Source organism: Chiloscyllium punctatum, chromosome 2, assembly GCF_047496795.1.
Source record: "Chiloscyllium punctatum isolate Juve2018m chromosome 2, sChiPun1.3, whole genome shotgun sequence".
Classification (NCBI taxonomy): domain Eukaryota; kingdom Metazoa; phylum Chordata; class Chondrichthyes; order Orectolobiformes; family Hemiscylliidae; genus Chiloscyllium; species Chiloscyllium punctatum.
Genome location: NC_092740.1, coordinates 69,427,402 through 69,448,050, shown reverse-complemented (window position 1 = coordinate 69,448,050; position 20,649 = coordinate 69,427,402). Strand labels below are relative to the sequence as shown.

The 20,649-nt window shown below is 39.5% G+C and overlaps 1 protein-coding gene across 6 annotated transcripts in view; it reads left to right on the top strand.

Moving 5' to 3' along the window:
* Positions 1 to 1,933: 1,933 nt before the first annotated feature.
* fbxl17 (F-box and leucine-rich repeat protein 17) overlaps positions 1,934 to 20,649 on the top strand; it is a 782,194-nt gene continuing 763,478 nt past the window's right edge. For 3 of the 6 annotated variants that reach the window (XM_072583627.1, XM_072583633.1, XM_072583632.1), the window contains exons 1-3: positions 1,937 to 2,038; positions 16,380 to 16,475; positions 18,907 to 19,590. In XM_072583627.1, coding sequence (XP_072439728.1) covers positions 18,937 to 19,590 — 654 coding nt within the window. In that variant the 5' untranslated portion in view covers positions 1,937 to 2,038; positions 16,380 to 16,475; positions 18,907 to 18,936. Of the gene's footprint in view, positions 2,039 to 2,066; positions 2,154 to 15,472; positions 15,535 to 16,379; positions 16,476 to 18,906; positions 19,591 to 20,649 lie in introns of those variants that run through there. The other 3 variants (XM_072583628.1, XM_072583631.1, XM_072583630.1) reach the window with 3 other exon arrangements.

The window sequence follows — 20,649 nt, the reverse complement described above, 5'->3', positions numbered from 1 at the left end:
AAATGCGCTTCTAACACTTGGTGATTGCAACAGTGGGGCTTAAATTTTAAATGATATAAAAAAGATAATTGAATTATTAATCCTGTTCACATCACTAAACGAATCCACCAGTACAAATTCTGCTCCACATCACTAAACAAATCCACCAGTACAAATTCTGCTCCGCCCACTTCATCAGTAGGCATGTGATTTCCTGGACAAGACAAACAAAAACAGTGTAAAGATTCGGAGCAGTTTAAGAAATTCATTGGAGATGATTGAACAAGATTCAGATATTCATAATGATTCACATTTCTCCAACCCTTTTATAACAAGTCCTCCATTTGTATGAATATATATATTTGTCAAAGGTTCAGCAGCATCTTTATGTTTGCTTGCAATCCAATCCCGAATAAGTTTTTGCTTACTTTCATGTTTGATATCTAGGAAATGATTTGCAGCAGCAAATATATCATAGATCAATGTTTTCTCACCAGCTGTGCAAAGTGAGTTGCTTCAAAGTTATGGAGAGTTCTGCAACTGATGGCTTGTAACGTATTAGGCACTTGGTAAACAACTCTTAGTATTGATTTGGAGATGCCGGTGTTGGACTGGGGTATACAAAGTTAAAAATCACACAACACCAGGTTATAGTCCAACAGGTTTATTTGGCAGCACTAGCTTTCGGAGCGCTGCTCCTTCATCAGGTGATTGTGGAGAATAAGATTGTAAGACACATCACACTGTAAACTTTTGCTATAAATTCTGTCACTGAAATTAGATAATGAAAAAAAGACCCGGATTGTTTGTTAAGGCTCTCATCTTTTAGAATGACCATGTTGGTCATTCTCAACATGGTCATTCTAAAAGATGAAAGAATTAACAAACAATCCAGGTCTTTTTCAATATATAATTTCAGTCACATCAGACTATAAACATTTGCGATAAATTCTGTGTCTCACAATCTTATTCTTCACAATCACCTGATGAAGGAGCAGTGCTCCAAAATCTAGTGCTTCCAAATACACTTGTTGGACTATAACCTGGTATTGTGTGATTTTTAACTCTTAGTATGTGACAGTTCTATTATCTAGACAGTGAGTGAGTGAGTGAGTCAGTGATGATCAGAGTGGTGCTGGAAATGCACAACCGGTCAGGCAGCATCCGAGGAGCAAGAAAATCGACGTTTCGGGCAAAAGTCCTTCATCAGGATCACAACGATAAAGTTTAACATGGTCTAGGAGTTAAGCAATACACAGAGACCAGGGCCCGGGTATACAATTTTTAAGAGATAAATTAGACAGAAAACGGCAGAAAAAGAAACACTCAGATCTGCGAGAATATGTGGAAATAGAAAAGAGAATGAATGTTTCGAATCCAGACTGATTCTTCAAAAGTTTCAGCATCTACAGTATTTTGCTTTCATTCGACTATGAAAATTTATCGGCGAAAGATATACCTGTATTGCAAGAGATCACGCTGAAAATATAGAAAAACAAGGTCAGACGAAACAAATGTGATCCAAAACTAATAAACACAATAAATACAATGTAAAGAGACAGGTTCTGCAGAGGACCGGTGGGGGGCAGGGGTGATGAATATAAATGCAGAAACATAACAACAGGAGAAAGGAGAGAGATTTATAAAAGGCCAGACTGATCTCAGATCACCGAACACAAACAGCTGTGCGCTCCTCCTGCTCTCAGCCACCAAGTTTCTCACCTTACCGTAACAGACGGTCACCAATACTTAAAACAAAATCTTTCCTAAGGCGACGTTAACAAGGTAGATCCAATTAAACCTGTTGGACAATAACCCAGTGTTGTGTGATTTTTAACTTTGTACACCCCAGTCCCCACACCGACGTCTCCAGGCCCAGGTAGATCCCTGAGATCTCCTGTCGGTCGTTGATCCGATGAAAAGGCGGGTTCACTGAGTGACGTTAACTGATCACCGCCAATGAGCCGCGCGGACGGCGCGAGCCGGCCTCTCAGTTGAAGAACGAGGCCTTGTACTGCCGGAAGGTCTGCATCTATATTCACTGTATTTTTTCCAATAAGTAAGAACCGTTTATAATTTCGAAAAACACACACATACACACACACACAAGAATGATGACACCTCTGTGTTTAAATATGCAAACGTGTGAAGGCGGTAGGGAGGAATAGTCGCCGGTAGGCAGCACGTTTCTTCCTGTTATTTACAGTTTCAGAGACAAACACTGGGCAGCTGAGGCCTTGTTTGAAATGAGTATGTATGAAGCTGAATGTTGGAGCTGGAATTTAGGAACTCGGAAATACTGTTGCAGTCCTTGTGCCACATTGGGCCAGGAGAGGACGAGAACTCTTAACAGGAAGCAATATAAGTGGTTCTGCTTACTGAAATATAATGGGGACATTAAAGACTGATAATTTTGTTTTTGGTATTGCATTCAATTTTTAGTCAATAATTACAGATTGTTTCATCAAACATTTCTCTTAATGTAATATCCATTGCGATTTGAATAAAAATGCCCTCTGACATTTCTCAGCATTATAACAAGTGAATAACGAAAATGTACAAGATGTAGAGAAAACCTCAGCTACATTAAATCTATAATGTGTATGCATTTTGAGTTTTATTAAATGCTAAAAGGGCAATTTGAAATATTTTGTCATTGCATCTGCCATTGCTCAGTGTGCAGTAGTTACATATTAAATTCAAATTTATTACAGTTCTGTGAAATGTTTATGTTAGATAATAATTGGTTTCCAATTCTGTATTTTTCATTATTATTTTCAAATGCAGTGTTTGTAGCTCAGATGTGTAATGGTGTAGTTCTCTATGGATGAGAGGTGTCATTTGAAGTTGCGCTGACATTTCATGGTGTACTATTCCATCAGAAAATCAGTAGTTTCACACAGGAAAGTGCAAAACAAGTAGAACTAAATTATTTTTATTTTGAAAGATCTGTGCAACATCACAAGGCTTAAGTTGATTTGGAATGATGTTTTGTGGTTAGAACTACCTTTAAAGTTTATTTATACATGTTTATATGGATTACTTCATGTAAATAATTCTATCAAAATGTTTGAAAAGGATAGTGCTCTAATTAGTTCAGAAAACTAATACTCTTGTAAGTACAATTTATACAGGTGAATTGTAAGTGGGAAAAAAAATCCAGAAGCACTTTAGAGTTAATAAAATATATGCAAAATCAAGGAGGAGATATTTGTGAAGGGCACCAATCTGCTTGGTGAGATATATTGAGTCTTGGAGGAGGGCATAATATCTGCGGTACAAATTAAGGATGAGGATGTGCATCGTAGAATGTTTTCAGTGGAACAAAGACTGGATGAAGTTAATAGAATGAATAAAATTGTTAAATTAGAATCATTGGAGATGCGGAGTCAGTGTTGGGCATTAAGATGGGTGTATTGTTCATGGTGAATGATTGGATATGGGTAGTGAGTTTGTGAACTGTGTGATGGCAAGTTTCTGGGATGGAAGGCTCACAATTAATTGATTGTAAAGCTGATAAAGGCTTAGATGAAGATTTCAGTAGCAGACAAGTCTTAAGAAAGAGGAGGAGGATGAGGCTTTTCTGCCCATTGAGCTGACAATGCTATTTAGTAAGATAATGGCTGGCCTGATTGTGACTTTAACTCCACTTTCCTGCTTGTCCCTGTTACCTTTGAATCCTTTGTCAACCAAAAATCTAACTCAACCTTGAAAATGTAAAATTACACATTTCTCCATTACTCTGTGGAGGAGAATTTCGAAAATGTCTGTGAGAAGAAATTCCTTCTCATCTCTCATTTTAATGGGCAATCTCTTATTTTTAAAATCTGTCACCTAGTTCTAATTTCCCCCACAAGAGGAAGCATTCTTCCAGCAGCAACAGTATACATCCCCCTTAGAATCTTATGTATTTAAATAACATTATCACTTATTCACTCCAATGAGTATCACCCAATTGTTCATCCTTTCTTCATAAGTTAAGCCATTCATCCCAGAAACCAGTCAAGTAAGCCTTCTCTGAACTGCTATTGCAAGAGCAACTCCTGCTAGAGTAAGGAACTAAAAACTCTTCACAGTACTTAAGCTGCAGACTCACCAATGCCCTGTTGCAGTAAAATTCCTTACTTTTACACACCAACACCTTAGAATAACAGCTGACATCCAATTTGCCTTCATAATTGCCTCCACCATTGAAGATAGGTAGAGAAATGCTTTTGCTTTGTTTGCTAGTCTGTTTGTAAACAATTCAGAAACTACTGAATTATTTTACAAAACTTGATACACAGAGAGAGTATGCACAGGGAAGAGCTGATTATATTCAGATTGGAGGGAAGGAAAACTGGTGACAAGAAGTTATTTGGTGTAGCTTTAGGCTAGCTTTTTGGATTAAGTGAGACCCAGATCTTTGTAGTACCACAGTCTGTATAGTGTTTCTCAACTTAAGTAATATTCTATTTCTCTTTTCTTACTGCCAAATGAATAACCTCAACTTTTCCTGCATTATTCTAGAGCTGTCAAACATTTTGCCACCTGATGACACCAAGATGTATCCCTGTTCAGATCCTTCATCTCCTTCTCACAACTTATTCTCCGATCTCTCCATGTACTAAGTCATCCAATACTTGCAAATAGTTGAGTTCCACCTCTGATCCTTGTGGCCCTCCAGCATGACAGCTTGCCAACCTGAAAGTGACTCATACTTTTCAGATCCTCTGTTAGTTAGCCAATACTCTAAAAACATTAATATATCACCCCAAGCAAAATGAATTTTTATCTTGTGGCAAGCTACCAAATGACATTCTCCAGTGATTGTTTTAAGCTCTCTTTTTCCTCCTGCTTTTCTGCAAATCTTGGGGTACTATTTGTGTCTTTCACTGTGCTAAGTAGATAGGATGTAATTGAAAAGTAAAAAGCTGTAGACAGTCTTTCTGCTGAAGAGCATCTGGGTTGACAAATTCAATTGTCAATCAGACATGCCAATAAGGATGGGAAAATTGTGTTTCAACTGAAAGTAATGGCAGTCAAGCACAAAATAGACAAGGAAGATGTCAAGTTTGTGGCAGGCTGAAAAGTGGCTCCACTCTGCCCATTATTTAATTGGAGTGAGTGCATGTGTTTCCACGAAAATGTGGTGGATGCACAGTCTTATCATGCTTGATGGAGAGAGGTATAACATTAATGACATTAATGTCATTAATGTATCTGTGAAAGCTGATTAAATATCTGAGGATTATGACGCCAATGGATGATATGGACTAAACTGAATCCAAGACTGAAACTAAGGGAGATTCTGCAAGTAATAGTGCAGAGAAAGTCATCAGTGTAGATGTTCTATCAACAATTGCATAGGAAAAAGGAGCTGGATGGTGTTGAGATGTTGGAAGAAGATGGTGCGTGGATGTAAAACATTTCGGGAAGAAAATGCAACCCTGGTCATTTAAAAAAAGTGTATTCATTTTGACTTTGTGTGGGGACTAAAATCAGATTCGAACAATTGAAACAGAATTTTTGGAGATGGGCAAGATGACAATATAAACAGATGGTAAATGGACCTTTCAGAATGAAGATTGAGATCAGGCATTTAGTTACTAATGACATGCTGATGATTGTGGTTTTATGAAGACTGGGATGATAATTAGAGTCATAGACATATATAACATGGAACAGACCCTTCGGTCCAATTCATCCATGCCGACCAGAGATCCTAAATTAATCTAGTCCCATTTGACAGAATTTGGTCAATATCCCTCTCGACCCTTTTGATTCATATACCCATCCAGATGCCTCTTCACTGTTGTCATTGTACGAGCCTGCACGACTTCCTCTGGCAGCTCATTCCATACATGCACTACCCATTGTATGAAAAGATTGCTTCTTAGGTCCCTCTTAAATCTTTGCCCTCTCACCCTAAATCTACATCCTCTAGTTCAGGACTCTCCTAACCCAGGAAAAAGACCTAGGCTATTTATCCTATCCATGCCTCTCATGATTATATAAACCTCTATAAGGTCACCCTCCGCCTTCAATGTTCCAGGGAAAAAAAAAACCAGTCTATTCAGCCTCTCCCTACATTGTTTTGAAAAGCTAGATAACTGGATTTTGGAATAATTTAGAATGTCAGCTGGCATGCATGGGTCAAAAAGGGCAATGTCGTTGTTGGGAAATTAATAAAAGTGAAATTCAAGTTGCAGGTGTTGTGTGTTGTGGATACGATCAACTTCGTATGTGTGTGCGAAACTAACAAGGTCGGCATGCTGGGCTGTGCGAGGAAGTAGAGAGCATTTGTTTTATGGAGCAAATTGGTTATAGAGGATGAATCCAGCATTGTTTTCCTTCCCAGCGATCCTTGTGTCTTGAGTTTTCGCAGAAGCAAGTGAGGTTCCATGGACCTTCATGTGTTTTTGGGGTTAGGGAGGGGTAGATCTGATAATAGATGGGAAATCTAATTTGTCTGTAAAATATGCTTATTAACTTAATTAAATGTGATATTGATCCTTGAAAGTGGAATGAGAAAGAATTAACACTTTATTCAATGCAAAAGTACTGATTTATATTTGAGTTAAATTTATGTGGTTAAAGTAGGCTGATCGAATGCAAGTGACTCATCTTGGATCTGGATAAAAATTTGTTAGAACGTGGTTTTCGAACATCGCTGTATTGCTTGATGTTGGTGTAATGCTTTTCAGTAGAGTGAATAGATATAAACATACTGGGGAGCCTTTCCCTGTTCCATGCCGTGTTGAGATAATCCCAGCATATGGTTGCTATAACCTCTAACAGGGATGAAGGAAAACCTGATAAGGGATGCATCAGAAAAGAGCTAGATGTCTTTTAACCTTCTGGTTGTCAGCTTTAGGGCAAGTTTGTGCCTTGGAGAGTGTGTTTAACAAATCAACAAAAACATGTTCACGTCATTTTGAATTACACAACATCTATGTTGCTGTCAAATGGCTCAAGTTGACTTTCTTTATATGGTCTTGTTTTTTGCTAAATTCTGATTGCTTTTTAATGAGCAATTTCAAAAAGCAAATTATATTTTACTTTGTAGTAATATAAAGAACAAATTGTAAATTTAGTTGGAGCATAGAATGGGAATACTGGATTAGTGGTGCTGGAAGAGCACAGCAGTTCAGGCAGCATCCAACGAGCAGCGAAATCGACATTTCTGGCAAAAGCCCTTCATCAGGAATAAGGGCATTTGCCCGAAACATCGATTTCGCTGCTCGTTGGATGCTGCCTGAACTGCTGTGCTCTTCCAACACCACTAATCCAGTATTTGGTTTCCAGCATCTGCAGTTATTGTTTTTACCTCATGGAATGGGAATAGTCTATTTAATCCCTTTACTCTGTTCTTCAGTTGAATGAGATCTATGGCTGAACTCCATGTACCTGACTTTGTCCCATTTCCTTCAATGCTTTTATTTAACAAAACTATTAATTCTTTTGAGTTTATGAATTGACCTGGTCTTTCACTCGAGAGTTTCAAATGCCTGCCACCTTTTGCCCATTGCAATTTTTCTTAACTTTACTAATAGACCCTTAGAATAATTACAGCATTAGATGAATTCGTATCTAAACTGGTTCTCTGCAAGAGCAACTGCCTGCCTTTTTTCCTTAACAGCCCTTAATTTATTTTCACTTTCAGATGATTATCCACTTCTGTGGTAGGAAGAAAAAAAATTTTCATGCTGTTGATAAAAGGGGAGGAGGAGTGAGTAGAACATTTGGTGAGCTTGCCCAAAAAGAGTGCCAATGATAGGAAATGAGAGATTGGGATGTAAAATAGATAATCACTATATAGAAGGACTACGTAGGTATAGAAATGAGGAAGGACGACTGTGATGTAATTGAATATATTCGCATTGAAACAAAAGTATCAGTGGCTTTAGTAAGCTTGAAACTGGATAAATCCTTAGGCCCAGATGAGATGTATCCCAGTCACTGGGAAGCAGGAGAGGAAGATTGCAGGGTTTTGACATTAATGTTAAAATCCTCTCTGGCCGCAGGAGGTGTGCCCTCAGGATATTGAATCAGAATGATAGCTAATGTGGGCCATTATTCAAGAATGGTGGTAGGGAATAAACCAGGAGGCTACAGGTCAGTGAGCCCACATCACTGATAGAAAATCTATTGCATTCTGAGTGAAGAATTGACCTCCACTGGAGAGTCAGATATTCGTAAAGGAACATGGCTTTGTTAGGGGGCGATCATGTCTAATAAATTTGATTGAATTTTTTGAGGAGCTGAGTTGGCATGTGGATGAGGGCAGTTGATGTAGGCCTACATGGACTTCACTAAGGCTTTTGACAAGATTTTGCATGGAGCTAAGAGACTGAGGAATCTAGGGCAGTTTGGGAAATAAGGTCCAAAACTGACTTTATGGCAAAAAGCAGAGTTCATGGTTGAAGGGTGTTTTGTGATTAGAAGTCTGTGTCTAGTAGCACACTGCAGGGTTTTGTGCTAGATTTCCTGTCATTTGTCAGAGGTATGATCAGTAAGTTCGCAAGTTACATGAAAATTGGTGTTGTGGTAAATAGTGGTCAGGAAAGCCTTAGATATAGATATAGATGATATAGATTGTCTGGTCAGATGAGCTGAACAGCAGCAAATGGAACTGAATCCTGAAAAGTGCAAGGTGATGCATTCTGGGAGGACTAACAGGATAAGGAAGTATATGTTGAATGGAGCAGGCCTAGGATGTATAAGAGAGTCAGGGCAATCTTACTGTGCAGTTCCATAGATCCTTTGAAGACAGAAAGATGGGTAGATAATTTGGCTCAGAAGGAAAATGGAACACTTGCCTTTATTCGTCAAGGCGTGGGGGTGCTGTTGTTGGACTGAGTGGATAAAGTTTAAAAATCACGCAACACCAGGTTATAATCCAACAGGTTATTTGGAAGTACAAGCTTTCAGAACAGTGCTCCTTTGGCAGGTATAAAGCTTTTACTTCCAAATAAACCTGTTGGATTAATACCTGGTGTTGTGTGATTTTTAACTTTTATTCATTAAGGCATTGAATATAAGAGCAAAGAGATTATGACGGAGTTGTGTATAATGTTAGGTAGTTCTGGTTGTTATAAAATGAGAAGGATGTGATTGCATCGAGAGGATGCAGAAGATGTTGCGTGGGCTGATGTGATTTGGCTATGGAGAAAGGCTTGATAGATTGGTGTTGTTTTCTTCAGATCAAAGGCTGAGGGAACACCACATTCAGGTGTGCTAAATTATGAGGGGCAGAGATAAGGTATATCGAGAAAAGCTTTTCTCTTTCGAAGAGGGACCAAGAACCACAGTATTCAGTTTCATTGTAAGGAGCAGGAGGTTTAGAGGGGATTTGAGAGAAAGGATTTTAAGTCGGGTACTGGGTATCTATGATTCACTGCTTAAAATGATGGTACAGGCAGGAACCTTCAAGATATTGAACGAGCATTTAGATAAGCAGTTGAAATGCCACAGCATGCAAGGTTGTGGACCTTGCTGAAAAATCAGATTTTAGTAGGTAGGTGCTCGCTTCCTGATATGGATGTAATGGACAGCAGGGCATTTTTCCAGTGTATAAGAACTTTATGACTCTATATAACTTCAGATCTCCTTTACATTTTGTGACTAAATGCAGACTAGGTGACCACTTTGTGGAACACTTCTGCTTTGCCTGGAAGAACGGCCCTGATCTACCAGTTGCTTGCTATTTTAATAAACCATCTTGTTCCCATGCCAACATTTCTGCCTATGGCCTGCGTTAGTGGACCAATGAAGGTCAATGCAAGTTGGAGGAAGACCAACTCATTTTCCGCTTAGGCACTTTACAACCTCCAGGACTTGATATGAGTTCAGCAACTTTGGAACACTGTCTTCCATTTTGATTGTCACCACACCCATGTCTTGTTTGTGTTTTAGTTTACCTATCTCCTTTGGAGAAGTAAAATCTGCTCTTCTTACCTATTCTGTACCATAACAATGTTGTTGAGACTTAACTGCATTTTGAAATGGCTTAAGAAGTTTACAGACATTAGAAATTTCAACAAACATTGGTCTCGCTTGTTGTTCCCAAATACTGTGATAAAATAAAATCTTCAGAGAATGATGGTCTCTATCCTCTTCTTCATTTCATCTTTCCTTGTGAGAACAGTCTCAACTTTGCTAATCTATCCACAAGCCTGATTTCCCTGGAACTATCCCAAAATTCCAGAATTATCGCATTAAAGAATTTGAGTTTGTCGGTCATGTTTGAGGGAATTGAATTCACATTTCAGGTTGGTGAAGTAACATAAATACAGTGTTGAGAAAGTTCTATTTTTTAAACTATACCTCCAGTCTGGACTCCCAACCAGCAGAAATGGTTTCTGTCTATCCTTTCTGTTTTCCATACAATATTAATATCTTTAATCAAATTGCCCTTTAACCTTTTAAATTCCAAGTTATAAAATGCAAGTTTGTATAATTTCTAGTAACTTAACCCTGTGTGTTCAGGTGTCATTCTTGAACAGCACTTTCTCATAGACCAGTACTTCTTTTCTAATGTTTACTGTTCATTCCAACTTGTTAGTTGTGACCTAAACTGGGATTTGTATAGCTGTTGCATGACTTTTGCCTTCATTTTATTCCCGTTCTCTACTTAGACTAGCATTTCTTCAGCCTTTTTGATTATTTCATGCAACTGCTTATGACATTTTAACAATAATCAAAGGTCAGATTCTTTACTGTCCTTTAGATAATGGTGACAAAATTATATGGAGAAGTGGTTTATGTATATTATGTCAAGTATTCTTGTGGATGTGTTCCTCTAATGCTATTTTTGTTATTGAATTCATAGAACAGGCAACATCAGCACATTGGGATTGATTGCAACTTTTAAGAATAATGCACTTTATATTAAAATTTTGCTTTGGAAGTATATTTCTGGATTGCACTTCCAGATTTTTAACATTGGAGCAGAGCTATGATGATGCATTTTCTGTTAAATGACAGAATTAAAATTTAAAACTGAGGGGCCAAGTTATACTGACAGTTGTTTAAGATGCAATTTTAGATTCTTAACTGCCTAACGTATTAGGCATGATATCTTTACAGCTATTTATTTGTTCAGCTACTCCCTCGCATCCTCCCTTTATGTCCTTTTCTTCCTCTATTGTGCTTCAACCTGTCTCTCTCAAGTGTGTCGACTTGAGTGTATACATTGTACAAATGGGTCAGCCGTCACTCCCCTTTTCCAAATCTATGCATCACTTATCATTTTGGAGAACTGAAGTATAAATTGCATTTCTTCACTGGTAAACATCTTCATAAAGGCCTCTCCTCTGCCTTTCACCACTTCACTAATACCTGTGAGGAAGGTTTCTGTTGCTCCACCTCTTCCCTTTACCCTTCTTTCTGGGTCCCCTCTACTCTAATTCCGACAGATTGCCTCTCCTTTCTCTTGCATATCTTCTGATCCTTTTTGAACTCATCTTGTCCACTGATCGACAGTGTGCATGTACCCTGATTCCAGAATAGAGTGGTGCTGGAAAAGCACAGCAGTTCAGGCAGCAGCTGAGGAGCAGAAAAATCAACGTTTCGGGCAAAAGCCCTTCATCAGGAATACAGGCAGAGTGCCTGAAGGGCACCCTTCAGGCACTCTGCCTATATTCCTGATGAAGGACTTTTGCCCAAAACATTGATTTTCCTGCTCCATGCTGCCTGAACTGCTGTGCTTTTCCAGCACCACTCTAATCCGGAATCTGGTTTCCAGCACCTGCAGTCATTGTTTTTACCTACATATACCCTGATGATAGCGAATCCAATCTTTCTTGACACCTCTGGTGCTTCTGTTGTTGTTCTGTATGCTTGATTTAGAAATATTTGTGTTGCGTATTGCAAAGACCAAACCCATCATTTCCTGTCACTGCCATAAAATCTATCCATGCCACTAGTGCCTTGGCATTGTATTTGATCCTGAACTGACCAGATCCCTATCTTCCCTCTCATTAAGACTCCACTCTGTAACATTGTCCACCTCTGTCCCTACCTCAGACACCTCTTTCAGTCCACTCCTTTCTTGACTTGTGTTGTCCTTTGTAAAGTTAAATTCTGTCCGAATATGTACTCCTTATGCCAGGGATCCCTCCCTCTATCCGAGTCTTTGCTCATCTATATTGGCTTCATGGTCTGCATGTGTTGTGATACAAGTTTGTCAACTAAATAGTTTCAATACTTTAAAAATTGCACTAATTAGCTGTTGGTAATTGCACATAAATCTGAAGTGAACCCAGGAGCAGTTAGTTCTTTCCCACTTTTCTGGTGTGTAAAGCACATGATGTTTTTAATTCACTTTGAGAGATGTGGGTATCGCTAGCTGGCTAGCATTAATTGCCACTCCCAAGTTCCCTTGAGAAGGTAGTGGTGAGCTGCCTTCTTGAACCGTGGCAGTCCACCTGCTGTGAGTTGACCCTCAATGCCATTAGGGAGGGAGTTCCACGATTTTGATCCAGCACTAGTGAAGGAACATCGGTATATTTCCAAATCAAGATGATGAGTGGCTTGGGGAGGAACTTCAAGGTGGTAATCCTCACATATATTTGCTGCCCTTCTCCTTTTAGGTGGAAGCGGTCGTGGGTTTGGAAGATGCTGTCTGAGGATCTTTGGTGAATTTCTGTGTGCATTTTGCAGATGGTACACACTGCTGCTCCTGAACACCAGTAGTGGAGGAAGTAGACACTTGTGGATGTAGTGCCAATCAAGTGGGCTGCTTTGTCCTGGGTGGTGTCAAGATTCTTGAGTGTTATTGATGCTGTTTTCATCTAGGCAGGTGGGGAGTATTCCATCACACTTCTGACTTGTGCATTTTGGATGGTGGATAGACCTTGAGGGGTCAGGAGGTGAGTAGTAGTATTCTGAGCCTCTGACCAACCTTATAGCCACTGTCTTAATGTAGTGAGTCCAGTTGAGTTTCTGGTCAATGATAACCCCCAGGATGTTTGAAAGTAGGGGATTTAGTGATGGTAACACCATTGAATATCAATGGGCAGTGGTTAGATTGTCTCTTATTGGTGATAGTCATACCCTGGCATTTGTGTGGTGCGAATGTTACTTGCCACTCGTCAGCCAAAGCTTGGATATTGTCCAGCTCATGTTGCATTTGGATATGGATTCCTTCAGTGCCTGAGGAATCACGAAGGGTGCTGAACATTGTACAATCATCAGCGAACATTCCCACTTTTGATCATATGATGGCGGGACAGTCATTGATGAAGCAATTGAAGATGGTTGTGCCTAGGACACTAACCTGAGGAACGTTTGCTGAGATGACTGACATCCAACAACCATGACCATCTTCCTATGTGTCAAGTATGACTCTAACCACTAGAGAGTTTGCCCCTGATACCAGTTTTGAATGGTTTTGCAAGGGCTCCTTGATGCCACACTTAGTTGAATGCAGCTTTGATGTCAAGGGCTGTCACTCTCACCTCACCTCTGGATTTTGGCTCATTTGTCCATGTTTTAACCAAGGCTGTGATGAGATCAGGAGCTGAGTGGCCTTAGTGGAACCCAAATTGGACATCACTGAGCAGGGTATTGCTGAGCAGGTGTTGCTTGATAGCAGTGGGAATGACGCCTTCCATCACTTTACTGATGATCGACAGTGGACCAATGGGGCAATAATTGACCAGGTTGGATTTGTTCTCTTTTTTCTGTACAGAACATACTTGGGCAATTTTGCATATTGTTGGATAGATGCCAGTGTTGTAACTATACTAGAAGAGCTTGGCTAAGGGAGCGGTAAGTTCTGAAGCACAAATCTTCAGTAATATTGCTGGAATTTTGTCAGTAGCCTTTGCAGTATCCAGTGCCTCCAGCTATTTCTTGATATCATGTGGAGTGAATCGAATTGGCTGAAGATTGGTATCTAATGCTGGGGATCACTGGAGGAGGCTGAGTTGCATCATCCACTCGGCACTTCTGGCTGAAGATTGCTGTGAAAGCTTCAGCCTTATCTTTTGCACTGATGTATTGCACTCTTCCATCATTGACAGTGGGGTTATTTGTGGAGCTGCCTCCTCCAGTCAGTTATTTAATTGTCCACCACCATTGACGACTGGATGTGGCAGGACTGCAGAGCTGAGATCTGATCCATTGGTTGTGGATCACTTAGCTCTATCGCTTGCTGCTAATGCTGTTGGCATGCAAGTCGTCCTGTTTGGTGGCTTCACCAGGTTGACACCTCTTCTTTAGGTATGTTTGGTGCTGCCTCTTCCATGTCCTTTTGCACTCTTCATTGAACCAGGGTTGATCACCTAACTTGATGGAAATGGTTGAGTAAGGTATAGCCAGGCCAGGTGGTTACAGATTGTACTGGAGTACAACTCTGTTGCTGTTGATAGTCTACATTGCCTCATGGATGCCCAGTCTTAGTTGTTAGATCTGTCCCATTAATGTCCCATGTTACAAGGTGATAGTGTCACACAACACATCAGGGGTTATTCTCAATGTGAAGTGGGACTTTGCCTCCACAAGGACTGTGCATTGGTCACTCTCACTGATACTGTCATGAACCGATGGTCTCCTGTCTGGTACGTTGGTAAGGATGAGGTCAAATATGTTTGTTCTCCTGTTGGTTCCCTCAACACCAGCAGCTATATCCTTTAGGACCTGACAGTTCGATCAGTAGTACTGCTGCTGAACCATCCTTGGTGATGGACATTGAAATCCCCTACCTAGAGCACATTTTGTGGCCTTGCCATCCTTAGTGCTTTCTCAAAGTGTGGCTCAACATGGAAGATTACCGATTCATCAGCTGAAGGAGGATGGTACATAGTAATCAGCAGGAGGTTTCCTTGCCCATGGTTAACCTGAATCCATGAGACAACATGGGGACTGAAGTTGATGTTGAGGGTTCCCACAGCAACTGCCTCCTGATTGTATACTACTGTGCCGCCACCTCTGCCGGGCCTGCTCTGCTGGTGAGACAGGACATATCCAGGAATAGTGATGGTGGTGTCTGGAACTTTGTAAGGTATGACTATGTCAGGTTGTTGCTTGCCTCGTCTGTGTGACAGGTCTTCCAGTTTTGGTACTAGCCCCCTGATGTTTAGTGAGGAGGGCTTTGCAGGGTCGACAGGGCTGTTTCTGATGTTGTCTTTTCCGGTACTTAGGTTGATGCCAGGTGATGTGTCTGGTTTCATTTCTTTGAGATATTTTGGAAATCACGTAGTCTTATGTGACTCGTAATAGATATTCTTTTGAAAGATGAAGCTAATGATGTTTGTAAAATTGATCAGATTTTAGAAAGCAGCAGTGATTGGTAATAAAAGAGAGATTACTGGAGAAACTCAGCAGGTCTGGCAGCATCTGTGCAGAGAGAAACAGAGTTAACATTTTGAGTGCAGTATGTCTCTTCTGAAGTTTGCATTGTTAACTCTATTTCTTCCTTTTATAGATGTTGTGAGATTGGCTGAGTTTCTCCGGAATTTTCTGTTCTTTTTATTTCAGATATACAGTACTTTCCCTTCTTATTTGGGTAATTGTGTGGCGTCCAGGTGCCCAGTGTTGATGAAAGGGACGACATTGGAATCTAATCAGGTGATAACTGAAGTGCAATGAAAATTTCAATTGGGTAAGCTGGGAGTCAAGTTGGACAGTGTTTCAGAAATGAAAACTGATAGCGTGCAAGGCTTGTGTTGAATAAAATATTGTTGCTTGCTCTTTGTTCAACCAGAGTGAGAGGGCAAAGAGCACTGTTGTGCTGTCAAATGTGCAGATTTTCTCTCAGGAGCCGAACAGAGTTGGTTCACTTTTGCAGTGTTTAGTTGGAGAACATTCCTGCTTATCCATAAATTTTGCCAGAAAAACAGAGAGCACTCAATAGTTATGGAGTTCACGCTGGGGGTAAATGGTGAAACAAGATGATGCTAGTGAAGTTGAGAAACTGACTGTGCTTATCACTGAGAGGAAGCATAAACTTAAGGAATTCGAAGGAGCCAAGTACAGAATCCTGAAACATACTAGAGGAGATTGAACATGAAAGTTGCAATGGCTGTATTAGCCAGGGTAGAAACATAAAGCAGCTGTCCCTCTATGGCAAGCTACAAAGATGCTGTGACAATATGATTGGAGTGTTCACGAGATACAATATCGGTGCTGACTTTGACCAGGATAGTTTGGTGCTCCAAAATGATATTTTTTTTAAAAACATAGATTTGCGTATCAGTGACTCAAAGATCCATCATTTTGAACTGTTTGAAAACTTGTACGTGTATAATAAGCTAGAGAAGACTTGAGAAGAAATATAGCTTTTTTGGGTCATCATGTATTATAATGTGGCATCTGCAAGTTATGGAACAGATATGAATTTGATCAACTGGTTGTGAAGAATTGCTCAAATCTCTAATTTTAAAATTCTAATTTACTTTTTCTTCTCCCTCTAGGTCATGCCTTAGGGATCATTTCCTCACTGAAAAGCTGGGTATATTACCTTCTGTCAGGTGTCTGTCAGTGCTGCTGTCTGGTATTGATGCTTGGAGGTGAGCAAGTGACGAGAAAATGTTTCTTCCATTTTGTCCTCCCTTTCTTGTTTGGGAAAAGGTTGGCTTGCACTTAATGCTTTCCTATTCTCATGACCTGCCATTGTAACCATACTAGCGTCATATTTTAATGAGAAGTTAAATTTGAATTATTGTAGATACAAACTTGTGCAAAGCAAATCTTATCGTTAAGAACTTTTATTTGCTATGGAGTAATATCCGATTTTATGAATGCAATCACGTTTTGAAAATGAATTGACAAGTTTTAAATTTTGAAATGGGCGCTAGCAAATTTTGCTGACATCTGTATTCTGTGAGAATACTGTATCTGTAGAGACATGTTTGTCGAACTGGGAAGGAGAGCATGTTTAAGCGGACGGTTTTGGGAAATCTGTTTGTGTTGAAAGTTGCACATTTAAACTCTATGTGGCATCAGTACATTTGGAGTTTGAACACTAATTATTTCCATGATAGTGTATCTGAAATGTACCGTGTTGTATTAAAACAGTAATGTGGAACTGTCATTAGAAAACCATGTTAACTGAAGTAGAAATGAAGCTCGCATCAATTTGCAATACAGAGAACTATTTTGGAAGAAACAAGTTTTGGGGAATATAATTTAATTATTTTGAGGGAGCTGCAGTCATGTTACTTTTGTATGTCAGGGTTCTTAAAGTTCTGTTTTGGAATCATCAAATCATGGAATTCTGCAGTACAGAAGGAAGCCATTCTTCCTTGTGTCATTGTGTCTCTATCATTTTCTGAAAGAGCTACACAGCTAGACCCATTTTCCAGTCCTATCTCCATAGTCCTCTAATTTAATTACTTTCAAATATGTATCCAGCTTTCTTTTGAAATCTCCGATGGAGTCTGCCAACACCACTCTCTGAGGAAGCATATTCCAAATCCTAAAACTCTGAGTAAAGATGTTTTTCCTCATCTTGCTCTTAGCTCTCTTCTTGAAATTGTGACCCTTAATTACTGAAATTACCATCTAGTAGAAACAGAATATCCTTCTTTACCTCTCAAAATTATTCTTCATATTAAGCACCTCATTAAGGCCACCTCTTAGTCATCTTTGCTCCAAGGAGAATAAGCCCAATTTCTCTAATTTTTCCTCGTGTCTACATTTCTTCATTCCTGGTATCATTCTCATAAATTTCCTTTGAACTCTCTCCAGGACTTTAACATCCTTCCTTAAATAAGGTCTCCAGGCTGAACTCAATATTCCAAATATGATCTGACCAATGATTGATAGAGGTGGAGCATCACTTCTTTGATTTTATACCCTATATCTCTATTTGTAAACACAAGGATTCTATAAGCATCAAACAAAAACAGAAGTTGTTGGAAAAGCTTAGCATGTCAGGCAGCATCTGTGAAGAGAAATTGGAGTTAATGTTTGGTGTCTGCTGACTCTTCTTTTCTGACCCAAGATGTTAACTCTGATTTCTCTTCACAGATGCTATTGGACCTGCAACTTCTGTTTTTGTTTCTGATTTACAGCATTCGCAGTGCTTTCAGCTTTTATTCTGTAGGCCTTATGAACAACTGTTTCAACTTGCCTTGCTGCCTTCATGTGTGCATGTGAACCCCGAGGTCCCTCTATTCCTGTACTTCCCTCAAAGTTATACCGCTGAGCTGTATTGTCTCTGTTTCTTCTGCCAAAATACATTACCTCACATTTCTTTGCATTGAAATTCATATACCAGGTGTCTGTCCATTTGGTTAACTTGTCAATATCCTTCTGAACTCCCTCAGCATTATCCTCACAATTCAGTATTCTCCCTAGCTCAATATAATCTGAAAATTTAGAGATTTAGACCTCAACATCAATGTTCAAATCATTCAAATAAATTCAAAATAAAACAAGAATCCCAAACCACTGGGGATCACCACTTGTAATTTGTCTCCAATCTGAGAAATGCCCCTCTGTACCTTTTCTTGAAATTTGCAACAGAATTTAGGGGGAGCACTATGCGGGTAGTGGATTTGCACTAATATTTGTAAGTTGTCAGGAATTTGATAAGTACAGAGCAGAAAAAATTGCTTGAGAAAATGCAATGGTTGATAATAAATTAGCAGAACTGTATCCCACCCTATTCTTGACACTAGAATGTGCCAAGTTACCTTCACTTAACTACTTCCTGTGATAAAAGTGAATAGTATAGATGCATTCCAAGGTCGGTCAGAGAGGCTCATCAGGAAAAAGGTATATACTGATGCATTTAGGTGAGGAAATTATGGGCAGAGTTTCAAGGGGAACATGAAAGCTGCCATAGAGTATTTGGGTTAGATGATCTACTTTTCTGCTGAATATCCTAAAATAAGATCTTGTGATTTTAAGTTTCAAGGATAGTGAATGATGAATATATTGTAAACATTATCTGTATCTGAAATTTTAGTTATTTTCCCTATTTTTCTTTTGTAGAAACATTTTAGAGAAATTTGAGTCTTCTATATGGGCCATTTTCTTTCAAAAAATGGTAAGCGTGTGAAGAAGAGAAGACGGAAAGTTAAGAGGAAGTGCTTTCTCCGTGGACCTTGTATGTTGTGCTTCATAGTTCACAATACTTCTCTTGATGAGGATCAGTTTGAAAGTGCATCCAAACTAGCTGAACGATACGCTGCACTGACCACGACAGAGGAATGTGCTAAGTTTCTTCTTTCTCCCAAGGAACTTGCTATCTGGGAAGAACAAGGCAAGAGTTTATTTTCGAGTGTTCCAACCAAACTGATTGGGCCACCTCTGTTTAGAACAGTCTCTTCAGACTATTTGGAGATGCCAGTTTGCAAACGTAAATGTGCTGGAGTGCAGACGTGTACACCTCATAAACTGCCTCGTTCTGCATTGGAGGGCGTTCCTGACACTGGTTTAAGTAATGACGTAGCAGAGCATCCAGTACCTGTGTGTGCTTTGCCAGCTCCCACAGCAGAATGCACTAGTGTGGGTCTTCAGGGGAACATGGGTGACTGCTCTTCTCTGCTCCAATGTCCAGTGTCCCCTTTGGGACCTGAAGACAATGAACGTCTTCCCCATGATAATTTTAAAGACTTAAGAATGGAATCTGAACCGCCGAATATAAATCAACTTCCTTCCTCTATACTTCTAAAGGTGAGGCTTCGAACTATGCAAGGTGCATTTATGATTTTAAATTTTGTCTAACATGATATAATCAGTTTATTCAAATTAAATATATCCAAAATATATATAAGTTTCAGAGAAACTGAAAACTATCTTTATAGAAAAAAATTTCTTCACCCTGTTCACTCAGTGTTTAAACCTTTTCTGGTTTGCTCATATTTGGTGTGCTGTAGCTTCAGCTTTGGTGTTGGGAGTTGGGGCCATAACTTCTATTCAATATAATTGATATTCCTGCAATATTACACCAGCGGAATAATAACATAAAACGTATTAGAGTTCCTACAGTGCAGAAAGAAACCATGTGGCTCATCAAGTCTGCACTGACCTACCAAGGAGCAACCCATCTAGACCTATCCCCATAGTCTGCCATGCCTAATCTACCTAGTCTCCACATTCCTGGACGCTATGGGAAATTTGGTATGACCAGTCCTCCTAACCTGCACTTCTTTGGACAGTGGGAGAAAACCAGAACACCCAAAGGAAAGTCACACAGACAAGGGGAGAATGTGCAAACTCCACACAGACAGTCACCCAAGGCTTGAATTGAACCTGGGTCCCTGATGATGTGAGGCAGCAGTGCTAACCACTGTGCCACTGTTTATCATTTGCAGTCTTAGTAAGACTCTTAGCTTTGCAGCATAAAGGCCGAAATGTTGTAAACTAGTGTAATCTGCTAAATGCCTGAGATGGTCTCGAATAGTGAAATGATTACTTACCTATACATAAAACATTGTCTCTTTTGAATTAAGAACAACTGAATTAATTGTGTAAATAAATCTTTCTCTTGTAGATCTTTTGGAGGTGTTAGGCATCACATTCTTTAGCTGTTTGTCAAAATGGTATAATATGTAATCATTCTCAATATTTCTCTTCATTTTGAAGCAGTTCCCTAATGACACTGCCTCTAAACACATCATCATTTTAAAAATCACAATTTCATCTCTAAGTTAAAAATCAGACAACACAAGGTTATAGTCCAACAGGTTTAATTGGGAGCACACTAGCTTTCGGAGTGCTGCTGCTTCATCA